This window comes from Rhineura floridana, chromosome 12, assembly GCF_030035675.1.
Source record: "Rhineura floridana isolate rRhiFlo1 chromosome 12, rRhiFlo1.hap2, whole genome shotgun sequence".
Lineage (NCBI taxonomy): Eukaryota > Metazoa > Chordata > Lepidosauria > Squamata > Rhineuridae > Rhineura > Rhineura floridana.
Window position 1 is genome coordinate 32,302,840 of NC_084491.1, and position 19,091 is coordinate 32,321,930.

At 41.4% G+C, this 19,091-nt stretch overlaps 1 protein-coding gene across 4 annotated transcripts in view; it reads right to left on the reverse strand.

The window, feature by feature from the left end:
• The window catches only part of APLP2 (amyloid beta precursor like protein 2), a 60,627-nt gene that overhangs the window by 16,830 nt on the left and 24,706 nt on the right, over positions 1 to 19,091 (reverse strand). For 2 of the 4 annotated variants that reach the window (XM_061593427.1, XM_061593428.1), the window contains exons 2-7: positions 15,404 to 15,577; positions 12,991 to 13,120; positions 6,737 to 6,849; positions 5,547 to 5,743; positions 4,757 to 4,965; positions 585 to 752 (exon numbers count right to left, since the gene is read on the reverse strand). In XM_061593427.1, coding sequence (XP_061449411.1) covers positions 585 to 752; positions 4,757 to 4,965; positions 5,547 to 5,743; positions 6,737 to 6,849; positions 12,991 to 13,120; positions 15,404 to 15,577 — 991 coding nt within the window. The remainder of the gene's footprint in view (positions 1 to 584; positions 753 to 4,756; positions 4,966 to 5,546; positions 5,744 to 6,736; positions 6,850 to 12,990; positions 13,121 to 15,403; positions 15,578 to 19,091) is intronic. The other 2 variants (XM_061593429.1, XM_061593430.1) reach the window with 1 other exon arrangement.

Below are 19,091 nucleotides of genomic sequence, written 5' to 3' on the forward strand. Positions count from 1 at the left end.
TAATGGTGCAGAAAATGAAAAAGCATCTTGCATTAAAACAAAATAGTACTAGTGAGAATCTCATTCCAGTAGCTACATAAGAGAAAGCGTTTGAAGGGATGCATGATTCCATGGAAAGGCAGTAAGAAAAGGGGCCAGCTGAGGTGAATGAGGACAGCAGTTTTAAACAACAAAAAGGTTCAATTACAGCTACAAAATCTAGAAAAGGATTAAATAAGCCTTAATTAGCCTTGCAAAGGCAATATGTGTTTAGAGAGGCAGGCAAGTATTTGAGGGGAAGCCAGTCTTCCCCAGCGCAGAAACTTAAGCTGGACCTAAAAACTAAAGCAGCACAGAGACAAGAGAGACTACTAGAGGACACACAGAATTTCAGCAGACACCAGAATCCATAGAACAAGGCTACAGACAGCTCTTTCCTTGACCTAGGCTGCAATCCATACAGACTTACCTGGGAGTAAGTCCCACTGAACCCAATGGAGCTTACTTCTGAGTAGACATGTACTGGATTGCAGCCCTAGTCAAGGATGAGAAGACAGACAGGACAACAGCTTGCTGCGCAAGGGCCAGTGGGAGGCAGGACTTACTCATCTTTTTACACACAGCCATACAATATTCCTCTGACTCAAAATTGTTCCTGTTGCCTCCGCAGCCTCCATATATAAAGCGAATGCACTTTTTCTTGTACATGTCGAAGTACCAACGAGGCATCACAGCCCGGCAGGGACCTGTCATCGCCTCCTGGGAGCAGACAGCTGTGTGGGAGATGGTTAAAGCATCAGCTGGTGACAAGCACAGCTTTGCTAAGCTATTACAACAGCAACGATGGCTCTAGGTTAGTCTTGGCTGAAAGGCTAGCGTTTGGCTGGGGCGCTGCAGATCTATTTATCCAAATGCTTCCACTCTTCCCACCACTGAAATATCTATTTACAAGGGCCAAAAGTAGCTCTAGTGATGACAGTGCTGTCCCACTCAACTTGATCTGTGCCAGTTCCACAAAGGGTAAGCAGGAAGAGTAGGTATTTTGTAGAACAGCAGCGTCATATTGCACCATACAAACAACTGTCCCAAAGCTTCCATTCAGTTCATACATAAGACTTTCTATTGTCAGCAACCAGGTTAGGCAGCAGGATTTGTGGCAACGGATTTGATTCTTGCTGCTTCCTAGAAGGGAGAGGAATCTCCTTTGTTGCCTATCACTTTCCAAACCACAGCCAATGCTCTGTGTCTACCACCAACACCTTTCAACAACTGCTTCTTTGGAAGCTATGCAGATTGTGTAATCTGGGGAACTGACTGTCTTAAGAAGCCATATGAAACAGCCATCTATTTGTGGCTAGTAAGGCATGCCCCCCATTTGGGAGACTATGTCCTAAATGACCCACTGGCTAAAAACTTAGAGCATCATAAGAGAAAGACTTTCAATATTGGAGCTGATATGGCAGATTCAACCTGGCATGTCTACCCCTCCCACTACCAGGAGGGGAAGGGACAGCCATGTATGTCTAATTGGGTTAGAAGTGTGCAACAGCTGAGGCTTTGGCCTAGTTCTTACTTCAGGTGGTAAATCTATGTCTTGGTAGTACCACTTCAAAATGCAGGTGGGGGCTCACATGACAGGGTGCTCTTCCATATACCATTCCCTCATACACAGAAAATCAAGATGTTAAGGGAGATACTTTCTAGCCTAGTCCTCTCCTTGTCGTCTTATTTTCTATGTATAGGGAGGGCATTTGCATGGAGGAGCAATCAGTCATGTGCCTGCATGCTGTCTTAAAGAGATAATACCCAGGCAAAGTGAGAACCACTGTGAGAACTAAGGTTTTGTGTCCCCCAAATGTGGGTTGCAGCCCCAATGGGATCACTGAAAAGGAGGGCAATTGCAAGCTCCAGCATCTGTGGGCCCAGTTACCTCAGACTGGAGATTGTAGTAGTACGAGAAGCAGCACAGGGACTAATGGGGAGAGACAGTGGAGTGTATGCAAAACCTAATAGGTTGTAGGGTGTGTGTGAAAGCATGACACAACATGTCATGCGTAAAGAGTGAGGTTGGTAAAAATGGAGGGAGGGGTACCAGATCAGTAAGTTTAGGAGGGGAGCAATTCGGAATTTCAGAATATTTCTTTCAAGCACTGAAATACATCCACACAATACAGATGGCATTTTGTACTTAGATATACTTGAATGGAAGCTTAGAAACAGTTTGATTGTTAAGAGCAACCTGAAGTTAATGCTACAAATGTGAGAGAAAATTACTTTTAGATTTAAAGCCTATCTGCTGATTGAGCATATGCTCCTCTACACAGCAAAAAGTGTATTTGTCAGAAAGCAGACAACTTAAGAACAATTGCGGGACACAGAAGCAAAGAGGCTTAAGTATTACTACAGTCATTTTATTATTGTTCTGTATGACTTCTAAAAGTTTTTTTAGGTTGTTCTACACTGCCCTGATGTTTTCTGAGGGGGTGGTATACAAATACCTTTATATAAAAAAAAATTCCTTCGTAGTGTGTACAGTAATACCTTAGTTAAAATACATGTGTTCCTGGACATTACTTCTTTAACAGAAACTTTGGTACCAGGGGTAGGAATAACATGGAAAGAATAGGGATAGGTTCCTACACCACACACAAAAAAGTGCAGTTCAACATATTTCAGCAAACTTTTTATTCAAAACTAACAATAAGCATGTCTGAAATGAAACAACCAGGTCAGGTAAGCCTTGCATAGAGACCACTTGAAGGCTTCTCCCAAAATGCATCCAGGGATGCCTGCCTTGCCTTTTTTCTTTTATTATGTAGCATCTTGCTGTAGCAATCTAAAGCTCTGAGCACAGTTCTCCTCTCTGTACACTCAAGCAAGCAGGCAAAGGGTAGCCACCGCCACCACCCTGTGCTTGCTCTCTCTCTCTCATCCTCCCCTACACTTGAGCAGACGCATCTGCAGTAAACGGTGCTTCCAGGGCACTTGAAGCACTGTTTACTGTGGAGGCTCCTGTGCCACCTAGCATGCAGCACCATTCCAGTCACACATGAGAAGAGCTGCCTGCAGCAGCCACAATCCAGAAGACAAGGAGCCACATTCTGACTATGTCCGAGTGCGTGCCCCCCATACCCTCTGCACACAAAAGAGGCTTTGTTAAAAGAAGCTTCTTTTCTGGAGGATTAGTTAATCGAGGTATTGCTGTATCTTCTACTGCATGGGTTCCTCTAACCTACTCAAGGATTTGGAATTGTACACCATCAGCCATAGAAACTGACCTGTCTTAATCCCATCTGCTTCACTGGATTAAAATGGCTTTAGGAGACACTGGGTAGGTGCTGTTTGAGTCAGTAACAGTACTAGACTTTTTCCAACAACAAAGAGAGTGTGACCATTCAACTGTAGTTTTTTGAAGGAAGAATGTTTACTTAGTGCAATTTGAAATTGTGAGGATATCTTAATTGAAAGGCAACAGGGTAACCAACTAGGACTGCCTTCCGTTTTATAGCATGTGGATCCTAGATGACCTCTTCACACAAAAAGTAAGGCTTATTTTAGTAAGTGAAACTCCAGTACTCTGGAAGCTTACCAACAAGAAGCTGGTAAAAGTTTTGCCTGCTATGTATGGTAATCTGAATTTATCTACATTTTCTGTAGATACAGATATATAAACAACTGGCCTACTAGTGTCGATTATCAGAAGATGCAAGCACTTAAGTCAAAACCAGTACTGCTTGTACTGGGTTCACCTCTCTTTGGGATGGACGAGTTATTCTGATGAATAAACTGTTGTTGGAAGTGGGGCAAGAGCAACTCCTGTTTGGGTTCTTTTGTTTGTAGTCCAGAAGGAAAATAGAGTTAAGGTCCTCCAGCTGGCTAGGCTTGCCTACCTTTACTTGTGCTCTTCTCTACCTAACTTCCTTCCGTTGCAAACTGATATGCTCAGGGAAGCTGACCTGCCTCTCCCTCCTTTGTTTTCTTATTTGACTGTCCAAGGAGAGAGGAGGTATCTTTTTCTTTGCTCTCTCTCCTGAGCTGTGAGGGTAATACCCAAGTCTGGCCATTGCGCCTCCAACTTAGTTAGAACTAGACATGCCTTTCCTATCTAATATGTATTTCTATAAATAAAGTAGCTTTTCTTATTTTACTAAGTCTTAAGTCTCAGTGATCTAAATGCGGGGTAAAAGCCTGCTACTTATGTAAATACACACACTGGCACACACGCAGCTCAGACGCTGAGTATCTCTGCAGATTTCCATAACAACTAACATAAATAGGGGTGTATAAATGATAAACCATTTGATAACTTTTGATGGTATGATAAACCATTTGATAACTCTTGATGGTATGGTGCTATATTAAAGCGTCCTAGTTTTTCTATTAAGGAGGAAAATATGAATAGCTTGTCATCCAGGCAACCCATATTTTAAAATCCACAATTGTTTTTTTCTGCAACATTTTCCCAAAATTACACTGCACAAAAGTATTTCAAGGCCACCTCAAAATAAGCATTTCAAGTGCTTCTTTTGTGTGCCAGAGGTAAGAATGGCCAGTAAAACAGTTGGCCAGCAGGCACCAAATGCTTTTTTGGAGGGTGTGTGTGCAGGAAGACACTAACCTCCAATTAATAGCATAGAAGCTCTTCTCTAACCTATTTGGCACTTAAAAGGGAAAACTACTGGACTAGAAATGGAACATCCAACATACGGATTGGCATACGTTCGCAAGATCAACTGACAGCTACTAGAATAGACAGAAGCTGAGTGAAGCTACTTACCTTTCACATCACTCATTATTTCCTTCTCAGCAAGAGATTTTTCACTGCTTGGCTCTGTTGGAGGCTCTTCATTGTAATCTTTATAGCCATCATAGTAGTAATCCCGGTCTATTACCACTTCCTCTTCATCTTCTTCTTGCTCCTCTTCATCATCTATCGCCGCTATTGCTGCTGTGAAATCTTCTGTATTTGCCTCGGTAGGGAACTCACTAAAAGGAATTCACACGATTAGAAGGGTAAGAAATGCTATTTGCACTTTGAAAGGGAAAACATTTGTTTGCTTTTTCCCCAACTTTAAAAGCATTTGTAGATGAGAATGGATGATTTGCAGTCAGGATGCACAATCAACTTCAGCTCTGGAAGCTTCCTCATTGAATATATAACCACTGTTGTAACAGTGTCTCCAAGATGGGCTTTTAATTTTACTACATGGATATATACTCATTAGACTCATGGCAACTAAGAATTCAGCAGTATGAGAGTATGCCCATTTAGAACCTCAAAATCCCCTAAACTTAATGGAACCAGAAAGAGAAATGAGGGCATTTGGGGGGGGGGGAGAAATCCACAGAATTTTAAGATGCTGAACTCAACAAAAATAAAAGCCATTTCTTCAGCCAGGCAACTGTCAGACACCCCATCCAGTAATGCTGACAAACTATAAATCGTAACAGGGCAGCATTATACCATGTTTTTGGCTCTTAACATTGCGCTAGCTTCTCCAATAATCCTCACAAAGTTCATACCCGCTCAACTAGTGAGAAAAACATTGCTAATCAAATGCTGTTACCTTTTGTAACTGTCATAGTCTTCCTCCTCCTCCTCCTCTTCCTCCTCTTCTTCCTCCTCCTCCTCTTCCTTGGAAAGTGCTTCGTCAACAATTTTGGTCTGAGGGCAGCACACATACTCCGTGCCATGGAACTGGTCTACTCCACAAGGAAGCAACATGCCATAGCTATGCAGGATCACCCCCTCAGTCAAACAGGCCTAAAATAAGCAATAAAGCAATGGATTAAAATAGCGTCCCCAGAGTGCTTTAATATGTAAACTTCTTACATCACCCAAATAATTAACATGCTATACAGATTTTTATAGTATTGCACCATCTACTTTTATAATTTATGCTAATGGCCACTGGAATCAACTGCCAAAAATACTTAGTGTTTTAAGAGTGGTGCTCAGGCAAGGGCAGTTAACACAGCCAGCACAGGTCTATGCCTGGAAACTGAACTGCCCAGCAGTATCTACACAGTAAAATATTAACATGTTGCTCACTTCATTAGACTTTCGGGTGGGCTTAGAAGTTTCTACCTTCAACAGGTTTGGTGCAAAGTTGCATATTAACATAATGTACATTTTAGCTGGAAGCCAAAGTTGTGCATCCAGAATAATTCCAAATATGAAGAGCATATACTACCTCAGAATTTTAAATCAAGGAACTGAAGGGGTGAATTCTTATTTTAGGAATCTAAAAGCATGAAAGATGGCTCAAATAAAAATCTCAAAATAGCTCTACTGTCCAAGAATTTGGACTGAAATCTCCAGTGTTCCAAAACTAGAAGCTTTAAGCCTTGACCAAACTATTCTGTCCCGGTAACAATGGAGCATGACATGAACAGAACTACATAACTATGACAAATAAAGCTTGCATGGAAATGGCACAAACTGGAGTTTCCTAAATGTTCAACTTGGTGAAATCACAACTCTTCTTTATGAACAGAGGGGAAAAGGTGGTTGTTTAATAAATCAGACTGAACACTGATTTACACTTGTCATCTCAGCTGCTTCAATTTTAGTGGCTCAGTAATACTCAAGCTTAATAACTTGAAGCTATTCTTCAGGTTTGGGGCAAACTGAACCCCTGCCCCTTCTGAAAGAGAAAGGCATTTCTAATCCTGTGCTTCAAGCTCTCCCACAGATGAGATTTTATGGCACCTTCTGGGAGAATATATATGCATTCCTTCTCTTGCAGCCAGTTACCTCTTTTGCTATAGTGTGCCAGTACTGGTGACTGTTACACACATCCATCCGTTCCCTGTGGAAGAATCTGCACTTTTCTGGAACCAAGAGGACATCACTGACAAACTCGCCCACTGGAGGGAGAAAAAGAACAAAGGTAAATTGAAAATCATATCACACACCAGGCCCAAGCTTTACTTTCTAGTTCAAGACGTTTACTTGCATCTCGTGAAGTAGACTATAGACCACAAAAAGGCCTATGCCACAATAAATTTGTTACATCTTTAAGGTACCATAATACTCCTTGTTCATATTACTAAAGTTCCTCATCTCAGGAGAAGGTGTAACTGGATCTGTAAGAATTATAAAATATGCCAACATTCTTTGGAAAAATATCTCTATACTTAGAGGGCTTCCCAAGTATAAGCATTGTAGTTTTGGACTAGGAGCTCAGGTTTTTAAATTATTCCAGAGCAGGAAGAAGACAAGAAATATGCATTTTAAATTACCAAAGGCTTAAAACTAACATTGTAACCCTATCTGTATCCTCAGAAGTAAGTCCCGTAGAGTTCAATAGGACTCACCTGGGAGTAAGCCTAATATGTACAGGACTGCAGCCTAAAAGCTGCTCAAACATTTCTTAGGAGGGTCTACCATAACCATCACAGTTTACCAGCATGGAACAACCAATACTCTGTTCCCCAATAATGACTACAACCAATGGCTCCATCTGCATGCCCACACTAAACTGTAGTTTGTTTTAAACCATGGCTCAATCATGAATATGCCTTCACTCCGCCTGGCAGCTTTCCCCCACCCTGCAGGTACTGTGTGCATAGTACAAACAAGCCATAGCATGGCTTGTCATGTTATGCAAAACTACATTGTGGTAAGCCAGAAATAAGCCAAGGTTTGTTCTTGATTAAGGTACGTACACAATTAAAGCTAGGAGTCACTAACCTTTTTGCACGAGCAGGCACATTTGAAAATGGGAGAGACTGTTGCAGGCACCTTGTAAAGAGTTTTGGGGTTTCCCCCCCCCCAACTTCTTGTATGTGTGTGGAGAGAGTGTGACCTTGTATGTGACCTTCCTAGAGCGTGCTGCTGGAGAGCCAAGAGTTAACTTTCCATCCCCAGATGCCATCTCCAGGAAGATCCACCCCACCCTCCCCCCAACAATTAGGCTTGAAAAAATCATTTTGAAGCCACCCTGACTTACCTTGACATGTGAACCACCTCACTGCCTAGGAGCCAACATAAATGTGTATTTTCCTTCTTTTATTGTTTTGTTGTATTTAATAAAAAAAATAATTAGGGAAAAAATGAAACTAAGCAGTGAACAAAAAAACAGAACAAAACAAAAATTAAAAATCAGCTTGATTCATACCAGGAGAGGCAGTCTTGTTAGGTGTTCTGGTCCCAAGTTGTTTAGGGTTTTAAACAAAACATTGAATGCCGCTTTGCAGCTAATAGGAAGCCAGTTGCAGAACTACAGGTGTTGCTGGACTACAACTCCCATTATCCTAGACTGCTGGCTGATTAGCCACCCCTGCTATAAACAATAGCTAACTAAAAGCCCCACTTTTGTTGCAGATGAGACCCCCTCCCTTAGCAGGATCCCAACTATATCCTCCCTCCCAAGACAAGGAATAATCATCACAAGGCACCTCAGACAGGCGTCTCTCTAACAACAACAAGATGAGATCCAGTGTGGTCCTGTGTCTTCAGACGAGAAAGGGCACCCTCATGCCAACTCCCCTCATAGCCATCTCTAGGTAGAACACTGGGAGAGGCAAGATGGAAAATGCCTCTGCCTGGGTTAATGTTCTCATTGCTACTTCTGTTTTCATTAAAGGACAGCATTCTAAAGGCAGCACAACACCCTGCACACCCCAACAGCAGCCACAAGGCTGATGGAATTAGTCCTAAATGATCCCCACCACCACCACATTTATAACTGCTCAAGAAGTCAGAAAAATTCCCTCATTGCTTCTTCTGGCAGCAGCTCACTTAATGGAGGCTCCAAAGACTGGAGGGTGGGGCAAGGGTAGAGGAAACAGGCGTCTCCTGATGACAAAAACTCTCTCCCCCCCCCCATTATCAAGAGAAGCAATTCCAGGCATAGTAGTATGACAAATAGCACAGTGAAGTTACGAGTGGGACTAGGGAACAAGGATGTGCAGGAAATTAGGTACTCTGGTATTTCCTGCTATAAGCAGAAACAGTTCAGAAGCTCACATTAATGGACAAGAGTTGTTGTATTATTCCACAGCATGGAAGTTATACAGCCAACATATGTAAAATGGCATGGCGATGGAAGAAAATTCACATTGCGCTTCCCTGAATTGGAGAACAGGATCTATCGTTTGTCATCTGCCTATGAGTGTAGAGTAGAAATCACACACCCCCACCAAGTAGCCAAATGATAACCATGGTCTAGGACAGGGGTGGCGAACTTTCAGCCTTCTAGTTGCTGCTGAACCACAACTCCAACTCCAGAACACCAGATTGGTGCATAATAAGATCTCCCTCATTCATGATTTAATTGTGGGTGAGGCAGCCGATCTGGCATGCATAACTGAGACCTGGGTGGGTGAGCAGGGAGGAGTCAGTCTCTCTCAGCTATGTCTGCCAGGGTACCTCGTTCAGCATCAGGGTAGACCTGAGGGTCGGGGAGGGGTGGTTGCTGTGGTCTATAGGAGCTCCATCTCCCTCTGCAAGCATGTCCATGTGACTACTGGTCTGGAGTGTTTGCACCTTGTGTTGGGTCAGTGGGACAGACTGGGGATTCTGTTGGTGTACCGCCCACCCGGCTGCCCAACAGACTCCCTAGCTGAGCTGACGAAGGTGGTTCCTGTAGTTGTAGCTAAGAACCACTGGTTTAGAGGATATCTTTTTGGGGGGGTTCATTAAAAGCTTCCTGCCAATTCTGACCTTAACTGCTACAAAGTCTGCTCTGTCTTGGTATCAGAATCAAGCACAAGGGCTTGCACTTCTACCCAATGAGTCCAATGAATTTTCAAACATTTCTCCAGGTCACCAATATAGAGCACAAATGTGATTTCTTTAAAAAGGTCACGTGAACTCTACCTCAACTATGTAACTAAAGAGTTATCGTTCCTTTTAAAATTATTTTCTCTATTGAAAAAACCTATAGTTTTTAGGGATGTTACCAGAGCCATGGTATGTATGTCCTCCTTCAAGAACACTGCTAACAAAACCAACACTTCACATGTAAGTCAGCTGATGAGGCATTTTGATTCTATACAACAGCTTAACCAAACAGTCTATAGTCTGCTTTTTCATACTTCACCAAGCCTAGCACTGCTCCCAGCCCCATCATCCTATTGTCTGGCATATTTACAGTTCGGTAAAAGTCCTAATTGTGTCTCATTCGCCACTGCCACAAGAAAATTCATGTGCAAGGTTAAGTTTCCACCTGCAGTTCAAATCCTGCCAAAAAGACTAAGGCAGCACAGAAGAGAAAAGCAGCACAATCACACAGTGCATTGTTTTAATTGAAAACTGTAACTTTTAACAGGCACAATTCACCCGTTTACAATCATCTTAAAACTCCCGAAGCACATCTTACACTTACCTATTCTGCAGAGAATTTCAGAATCTCTCACAATTTGAGCTCACTTCACTCAAACTTAGAATATCGGAATGACTTTTGCAACTGGGGAAAGCCTCTCACAATATGGTCATATGGAGGCTGAAACTGTATTTGCATGACATGAATCAGTGGCAGACCACTGTGCTGCTTATTGGGGGTCACCATGCAGACAGTCTCCACTCTAGCAGTCTTGCTTCTAACTGCAAAAAACTTTCCTCCCTCAGATGCCATGGAATGATGCCTGCTACCTTCTCTGCAGAGAAATCTCAAGCTATGAGTTAATACAATGTTTTGCACCATTTTATTTCCACCTTTAAACCATGTTTTACAACCTGAGGACATCAATTTAAATAAAATATGTTCACGTCCAATACACATCAGTACAACAATTATTGCAATAAAAAGGGCAGTTCTAACATATAGCCATTCACTAATCTGGAGAAGGTACCAAAGACACAGCTTTAGATGGCAATTGTCTCATGAGACAGGACATTTCATGCTTATAAGCAAGACAAAGGGCATTCCACAAGACTGTGCCATACTCCTTTAAGGAAGCTGCCTTACAACAAGTCAGACCTACAACGTTCAGACATGTGATCTCATTTTTAAAAAAATCTTTCAGCATGCTGTGCATCTCAGATTCCCAAAGACCTCAAGAGAAGCATAGCACAGCATCACTTTGATCCACAAAGACCACAGGATTGGCCCACTTCACTTAGGTGCTGCTATTTCATCCAAATAAGTGCAGTGTTTCTTTAACAAATTTGTCTTCTGCAAAATATAGAATTAATGAGATCCCTTCCCGAGAAGTTTCCTGGAATGGTAGAAGTAAATATTAGGATGGACAAGCATTTCTGTAACATACACCATCCATCCAAGAATGATGAAATATGAGGTTCTGAGTTCTCTTATGGTATGACTGATGAGCAAGATGGGACTCATCCTCCCTGGCTCAAGATACCCAACCGACTAAGGGGTATTATGTAGTAAAACCTGTGATCATGAACTGCTTTAAAATCCTTCAGAGAAAGATAGTATCCATGTAGTATTATGAACATACTATTTCCTCATCTCCACCTTCATGCAACCAATATCATACAAACTACTGATGCACAACAGGAGCTAGTAAAATATAAGGAGTTAGTTCTCAACACCTCAGCCACAGACATGAACACTTTATGAATGAGCATGAAGCTCACTGCAAGTATTTGAACAAGAAGGTGGTAGCAAAACTCTGATTACAATAACAATTTACTGATAAAACATATAACCAATGTTGAAAAAAATGAAATGGACTGCCTTCAAGTCGATTCCGACTTATGGAGACCCTATGAATAGGGTTTTCATGGTAAGCGGTATTCAGAGGTGGTTTACCATTGCCTTCCTCTGAGGCTGAGAGGCAGTGACTGGCCCAAGGTCACCCAGTGAGCTTCATAGGTGTGTGGGGATTCCAACCCTGGTCTCCCAGGTCGTAGTCCAACACCTTAACCACTACACCAATGTTACCTTACAATAATTGATTTTGGGTTTCAGTGTTTCAAAATAAAATATCATACAGAATGAAGTTACAATGTACCATTTGTAATTCACTAATATGAGAGCATTGGTCAGAGTCTGATTACTTTTGCAAGGCATTGTAAATATGGTGAATCCAAACCGGAAAGCCCTTGCCACAATCAGCACTGGAATCAGCCCTTCCCAAGAAAGTATTCATAACACACTGGACATACCTTTCTACTTCCTGTTGTAGACTGACATGCAGATTGGGGTGGACAAATTGGGATTTACTGGTAAATCTCTGGATGATTTGCAGTAGATCACCAAGTATTTCTGACTTCCAACTGCTTAACAACAACTTCCCCAAAAAACTAGGCTACTAGGGTGGGGTATCAGAATTGATATTTTTGTGTGAAAGGACTATGAGTTCAATTCCTCAACTGAGGAAGGTGCTCTGATCCTTAATGCTAACAATATACCCACCCCACCTCCTCTCTCTAAACAACTACTCTGTACTTGTCCCCAACTGGTGGACCTTGAGGTTCTAGGAAAAAGGCTCCAGCTCAGGGGTAGAGCATCTACTTTGCACGCAAAAGGTCCCAGGTTCAATCCCCGGCTTCTCCAGGTAGGGCGGGGAAAGATCCCCTGCCTGAAACCCTAGAAAGCTACTGCCAGTCAGTGTAGACAATATTGAGCTAGATGGACCAATAGTCTGACTCGGTATAAGGCAGCTACCTATGCCTACATATGCCCACCCTGATGTAGACTGCTTTCTTAGACAGCTCTTCAACACTGGTAAAATCCACTGCACTGTGTTACATTCATGCCAAAGCTCAAAGTTCAGCTCATGCCAATTACTGCATGCAAGTAACAATAAGCTACACAAATGTCCAGTTAAATCAAAGGCAGATATAAATGCCAGTCCTAGCAGGTTAATTCCAGTCACTAAAACCAGCCCGAACAAAAAATAGAAAAAAGTGTTCTATGCACTGCAAATATACTTTTAACATTTGCTACTGAGGGAAACAGCAGTGCTACAATCAATACGTGCCATCAGTGCAGATATGAAGATCCTACATGCAAACACTGAGTGGGGAGAATGCAATAACTAAAAGAAACAGACATTGTAACAAAAGTCAGGTATATTAACTGAAGTACTTACCAAGACACTTGAAGGGAACAACAATATGGGTATGGCCTTTGCATTGCTTCTTGCCTTTTTTACACCAGTTTTCAATGCTGACTGGTTCGTTGGCTTCCACCACATTTGTAATCTGAAGCTCTGGATAAATCTAGAATAAAGACAAACTTATAAAGATAAAAACACTACACACATGGAGAATTGGTATTTAAAAACACATTTTAAGAAGAAAAGAAGTCTCATTAAAAGGTCCAAAATGTTAGTTATATCTAGGTCAATTAGGTCAATAGGCCAATTAATGTGTAATGCTGAATCACCATTTCATATTACATGTATGATCCCTATTGCTCATGCATTCCCTTTCGCGTCCTACTTTCCTCTTCAGTTAACACACTCTTCTTTAATATTTGCTTCTTTAACAGAAACCACAGTTTACCTTTACATCTGAATAAGCAAACTATAGTTTGCATGAGTCCTCCAAACCAGGATGAATTCTGGTTGTGTGTTGCATGGAAACAAGCCCATTGTGTCATATTAAAAGCAGATATTTAAATCAAACACTAATCTCAAACCTGACCATCTGCTACACAGATGAGGAAATTCTTCGTCTGAGTGAAGGTAGTCATTTCTGGCTTAGAAATAATCCAGCTTTGAAAAATGCAAAAAAATAAAGTTTTCTGCATGGATGGACTGACTTTTCAAAGTAGCAATACCCCAAAGTTCACAACTGCCAACATTATGATGCCAATCCTTTGCTTCCTAAGCACAAAGATATCTGCACAACTTATACATATGCTTAAAATCCTCCTCCTCTATTTGCCTGGGTGACACTATCATATTATTCCTACCATTGCAGTATGTAATTGCTTGGCCCAAATTAGCAGATGAAGGTGACTTTGCCATGGATATTCTGGATATGATTGGTTGACATACCCAGGCAAACACAGAAACCACCATTGAATCTGATGTACTTGCAACCATGAGGTCAGACCAAAACAGCTGCTCTTAGCTTCAGGTCATGTCTGTACTATCACTTACCTACCCCAGGTAAGAAGGCAAAAAAGTGTAACAGAAAATATATATTATACAGCCACAAGAGTGGCTGTATACTATAGCCTGCATGGATTTTTCACATTCTATAATGTTAAATTGAAAATATCCCCTGCGCCATTCTGCTGCTTCCCATAAGCTCATTTCAAAACAAAACCTTACAGTCCTGAATTCAGAAATCCTTGCTTAACAACCCTCTAAGTTTTCATGGCAATACACACAACAGTCAGAGAGAATCAAGAGTTCAAAGTCTAAAAAGAGAGAGAGAGAAACCAGACCCCTGTTGGGAGTTTTTTCTGTCAGTGGTCTCATAATAGGTTGAAGTTAATTAAAAACCAACCATATTCACAGAGTACCTGTAATCCTATTACTGACCTTACCCCATACTCTGACTTTCATCTTCTGCAGTTGAAAAGTGAAAAAAATGCATGGCTGATTTTTAATTAATTTAAGAAATTTTACATTTGAAGTCTATTATAGTGTTGGGCATGCTCAATAAGAACCAACTGTCAGTGTTCTAAAAGCCAGGCTCACAGCTGCTTGGCTTGCCTAATCAGGGGGCCACACCCACGCCAGACCTTTATTTCACTTTAGACAGTCACGGCTTCCCACAAAGAATCCTGGGAAGTGGAGTTTGTGAAGGGTTGTTAGGAGACTCCTATTCCCGACAGAGCTCCAGTGGCCAGAGTGGTTTAACACTCAGCCCCTCTTCGGGTGATTGTAACTCTGTGAGGGGAATAGGGCCTCTCCTAGCACCCTTCACAGACTACAGTTGATTTAATAATTTCTATCAAACTTTAAAAAGCAGGGAAATTGGGCAGCTATAGTGATTGCACCAGGAGAGTAGGAGACCTGACCTCCTCTGAGATATTGCACTGCCCTACAAATCTGTAAAACTGCAAACACAATTTGGATTAGTCTTTCACAGTCCAATCCACTTCCTGTGTGGCTTGGAAGAATTTGGTAACATGTGCCTCTGAACATGTGATAAAAGATCTGTTAGCTATAGGTACATTCTTAAAGAGCAAGGTTTTTTTGCTTTTTTTTTTTTTTGCCTACTAGTGAATAATTCCAAATACTTTAGAATAGCTAAACAGGAAGATACTCAATCAGAAAAAGGTCTTCAGTCCCAAAAATATTTCAAAATTGAAGCTTTTATGCTTTAGCTAAATGCTGAAGAGGCAAAGTTAACATAGATCCTATGCCTGTGAGTTTTCATACAAAGGAGAACTAAATCTAGAGAGGTAATTGCTCTTGACTTTAACATAAAGTGTTCTGGAGACCTGCTTTGGGGACTGCATTGCAGTTGAGAAATTTTAGCTAAAGTTATGAGTCATCAGCATTTAAGTGGTGGTTGAACTACCTACAAAGAATGATAGTTTACCTCCTGGCAGTACTGCAGAATCTCTTCTTTCCTTTCAAAACAGCTCTTTGTCCCAAAAGTATCAGGTTCCCATTTTCCAGTCTGGATATTCACATGCATATTGAGCTTTCCACAGAACATGGCAATCTGAGGCTCAGCCACAGCAAATCCTGTGCCAGCATTGGCAGCAAGTGCCTATAGAAAAAGAAAGTTTATTTTAGACGAGCTACTCTTTATTTTTGTTTATGAGATTTATATGCTACCTTTCAGAGCAAAGATCTTCCAAGGTACCTTACAAACATAGTAAAATATAAAATAAGTGTTAAAATATGTATAAAACAATCCAATTACAAAAGTCAGAACAGCAACAGTTTAAAAGCCTAGCACTCTTTCACTGAGAGCAACTAGTAAGAAAGAACTGCTTAAGAAAAAACTCCCACTTGCACAATTAATATGGTTCTCTCAGACCTTGAAAGCTTTCTCCTCACCATAATACAACATTAAAGGCCAATGCAAAACTGTCATTGGCACTTATAAGCTGCGCAGTACAGCCACACTTTGATCTGATTTGTAAAGCCTTACACTGACTAAGTCAGCTGTTGCATCTCCAGAGGTTCTAAACACAATCGTTTACATAAAAACTGAGCTAGGCCATTCACAGTACCAAGCACACAGCTCTCAATGAATTACACTGTAGATACCAATGAAAAACCAAATACTGGTACCAATTCACTATCATTGATCAGGACAAGCTAATACAGTAATACCTCAGTTAACAAATCCTCCAGGAAAGAAGCTCCTTTTAACGATGTATTTTTTGAGAGCGGGGGCACAGAGGGGCGCACACTGAACATGTCTCCTTGTCTACTGGATTGCGGCTGCTGCAGGCAGCTCTCATGCATGGCTGGAATAGTGCTCCTTACTAGGTGGCGCAGGTGCCTCCACAATAAACAGTGCTTTGGGTGCCCTGGAAGCACTGTTTACAGCACACGCATCTGCTCGAGTGTAGGGGAGGATGGCAAGCACAGGATGGTTGCGGCTGCCCTTTGCCTGCCTGCTCGATTGTACGGAGAGAAGAACCATGCTCAAAGCTTTAGATTATTATGTAGTACCTTGCTATAGCAAAAAAAAAGAAAGGCAAGGGAGGCATCCCTGGATACATTTTGGAAGAAGCCTTCAAGTGGTCTGTATATAAGGCTTACCTGACCTGGTTGTTTCATTTCAGACATGCTTATTGTTAGTTCTGAATAAAAGGTTTGCTGAAATATGTTGAACTGCTCTTCTTTTTTGTGGTGTAGGAACATATCCCTATTCTTTCTATGCTATTCCTACTTCTGGTAACACAGTTTCTGTTAAAGAAGTAATGTCCAGGAACGCATCTACTTTGTTAATACCTTTGTGAGGTATTACTGTACCAGCACTGAACTGGCTAACTGACCAATCAAAATATTTGACCAATTAACTAGTAAAATAGTGGCCAAGCACATTTAAAGTATTAAAGAAACACATCAAGTGGCAATATTAATCTATGAAAGCAGCCAGAGACCAGGCATGAGAATGCTACAGGTTCTATCTGACAAGTGTCACATGCTCAACATGAAGCTTGCACTGCAAAACAGTTCTATCCTATTAACATATTATTTAATGTCATAGTATTTCTTCTGTTAAATTCAACTAGCAGCCAGGGCTGTGGAGTCGGTATGTCAAACCTTCGACTCCGACTCCTCTATTTTTCTACTGTCCTACTCCAACTCCTTCATAAATGGCAAATGTATATTAATTTTTCTACTGTCTGACTCCAACTTAATTTTATTTTAATTTTAATTTTATTTTGAAGTCGGAGTCAGTACATTTCTACTGACTCCAACTCCAACTCCAGCCTAAATTGCTTCCGACTCCAACTCCACGACTCCAACTCCACAGCCCTGCTAGCAGCTTCAATTTGTTTGTAATAACCACACTTTTTCTAGGAGTCCAGTTTTCCCCAGGATCACTACAAAGCAGAATGCTAGCTCAAGGGCAGAGAATACTCTGACCGCAGAGAAGGGGAACCTGTGGCCCTCCAGATGTTGTTAGAATACAACTCCCATCAGCCTCAGCTAGCACGGCCAATGATCAGAGATGAGGGTTATAATCCAACAACATCTGGAGGGGCACAGGTATATATATATATATAGGCTGCAGGATTGTTATTTTATATATATATAAAATAACAATCCTGCAGCCTACTAGCTGCAATGTCAGCTGCAGCTCCTTGAAACCATGTTCATCTTTGGAGATGTGCAGCTATGGAAGATAGCTGGTAGCTGCTGACTAAAAGGGCATGCATGGCTTCCTTGAATATTTAATTAACAATTGCTAAATTTACCAGTACTAAAAATTCTGCCCAGAACTGTGCCACCCTAACAAGGCATTGGCAGCTGCTGCCAAGTAAAGTGATGCATCATGGTTTTAAACAAGAGTAGGGGGCTATGCTCCTCTTGCCACTAGGAGCAAAAGGAAGGTCGTCCTTCAAGACCCCACTTATCCCTTCCACTTAAGTGTAATTCATGCATGTCCTTCCTTCCTGATAAAAAACAAGTGTCTGCTCTCTTCTTCCCCCTTTCCAAAATAGATGGAAGAATTCAAACACACCAAGACTTTTCGCTCCTCCCTTTTCTGTGAGCCGCAGTTAAACCAGGGAGCCTCAAAGTAACCATAGTTTCATTGTTCATCCAAACTGGGAAACTAAGGTTGCCAACTTCAAAACAAAATATTAAATCATGTTTTTAGTTGATTTAATAACTTGGCTTGTACAAAGCCACCTTATTTTCCCAGTTTGGATTACATATGAACTATGGTTAGAGGCTCCCTGGTTTAACTGCGGCTCACAGTGAAGGGAGGAGCAAATCTCATGCACACTCATGCATATCTCAGCTTAATAAGCTAAGATATGATTGTCTGAACCAGCTCAAAGACAAGACTATTTAAGACTAACCTAAGCTGCTCCTAGTACATGAGGATTTGATCAGTAAAGATGCTAAGTGGTTCACTGCCAATGTCCAAAGTTATAAAATAGCACTGCTGAGGAGCTACGCTAATAGTTTTAATGCCGTATTTTAAAATTGTTGTAACCTGCCCTGGGACCTCTGGTGAAGGGCTGGTCTATAGTAATTACAACAACAACAATAATAAAGCACTGCTGTTCTCAAAATAAGACTAATTTGAGTACAATTGTAGATGATGAAACAGAATCTTTATCATTACTATTTGCTATTTTCAACCTCCACTACAATTTTCAGCTTTCTTTGAGTGTAATAGGAGTGACACAGAGAAAATGAACAAGATTTATTAGGAGAGAGTATTTCATCTCCAAGAACCAGCATAGTGATAGTTCATAATTTATGAATGAGAAAGATAATCATTAATTTGACTTAAAGAAGCTATGTTTATAAAAAGGATACTATAGTAAAAAGGTAAAGGTGTCCCTGCACTTGCAATGCGAGTCGTTTCCAACTCTTAGGGTGACGTCTTGCGACGTTTACTAGGCACACTGTATATATGGGGTGGGATTGCCAGTTCCTTCCCCGGCCTTTCTTTACCCCCCAGCGTATGCCGGGTACTCATTTTACCGACCACGGATGGATGGAAGGCTGAGTAGACCTCGACCCCTTTTACCAGATATTCGACTTCCTCCTTTCGTTGGAATCGAACTCCAGCCGTGAGCATA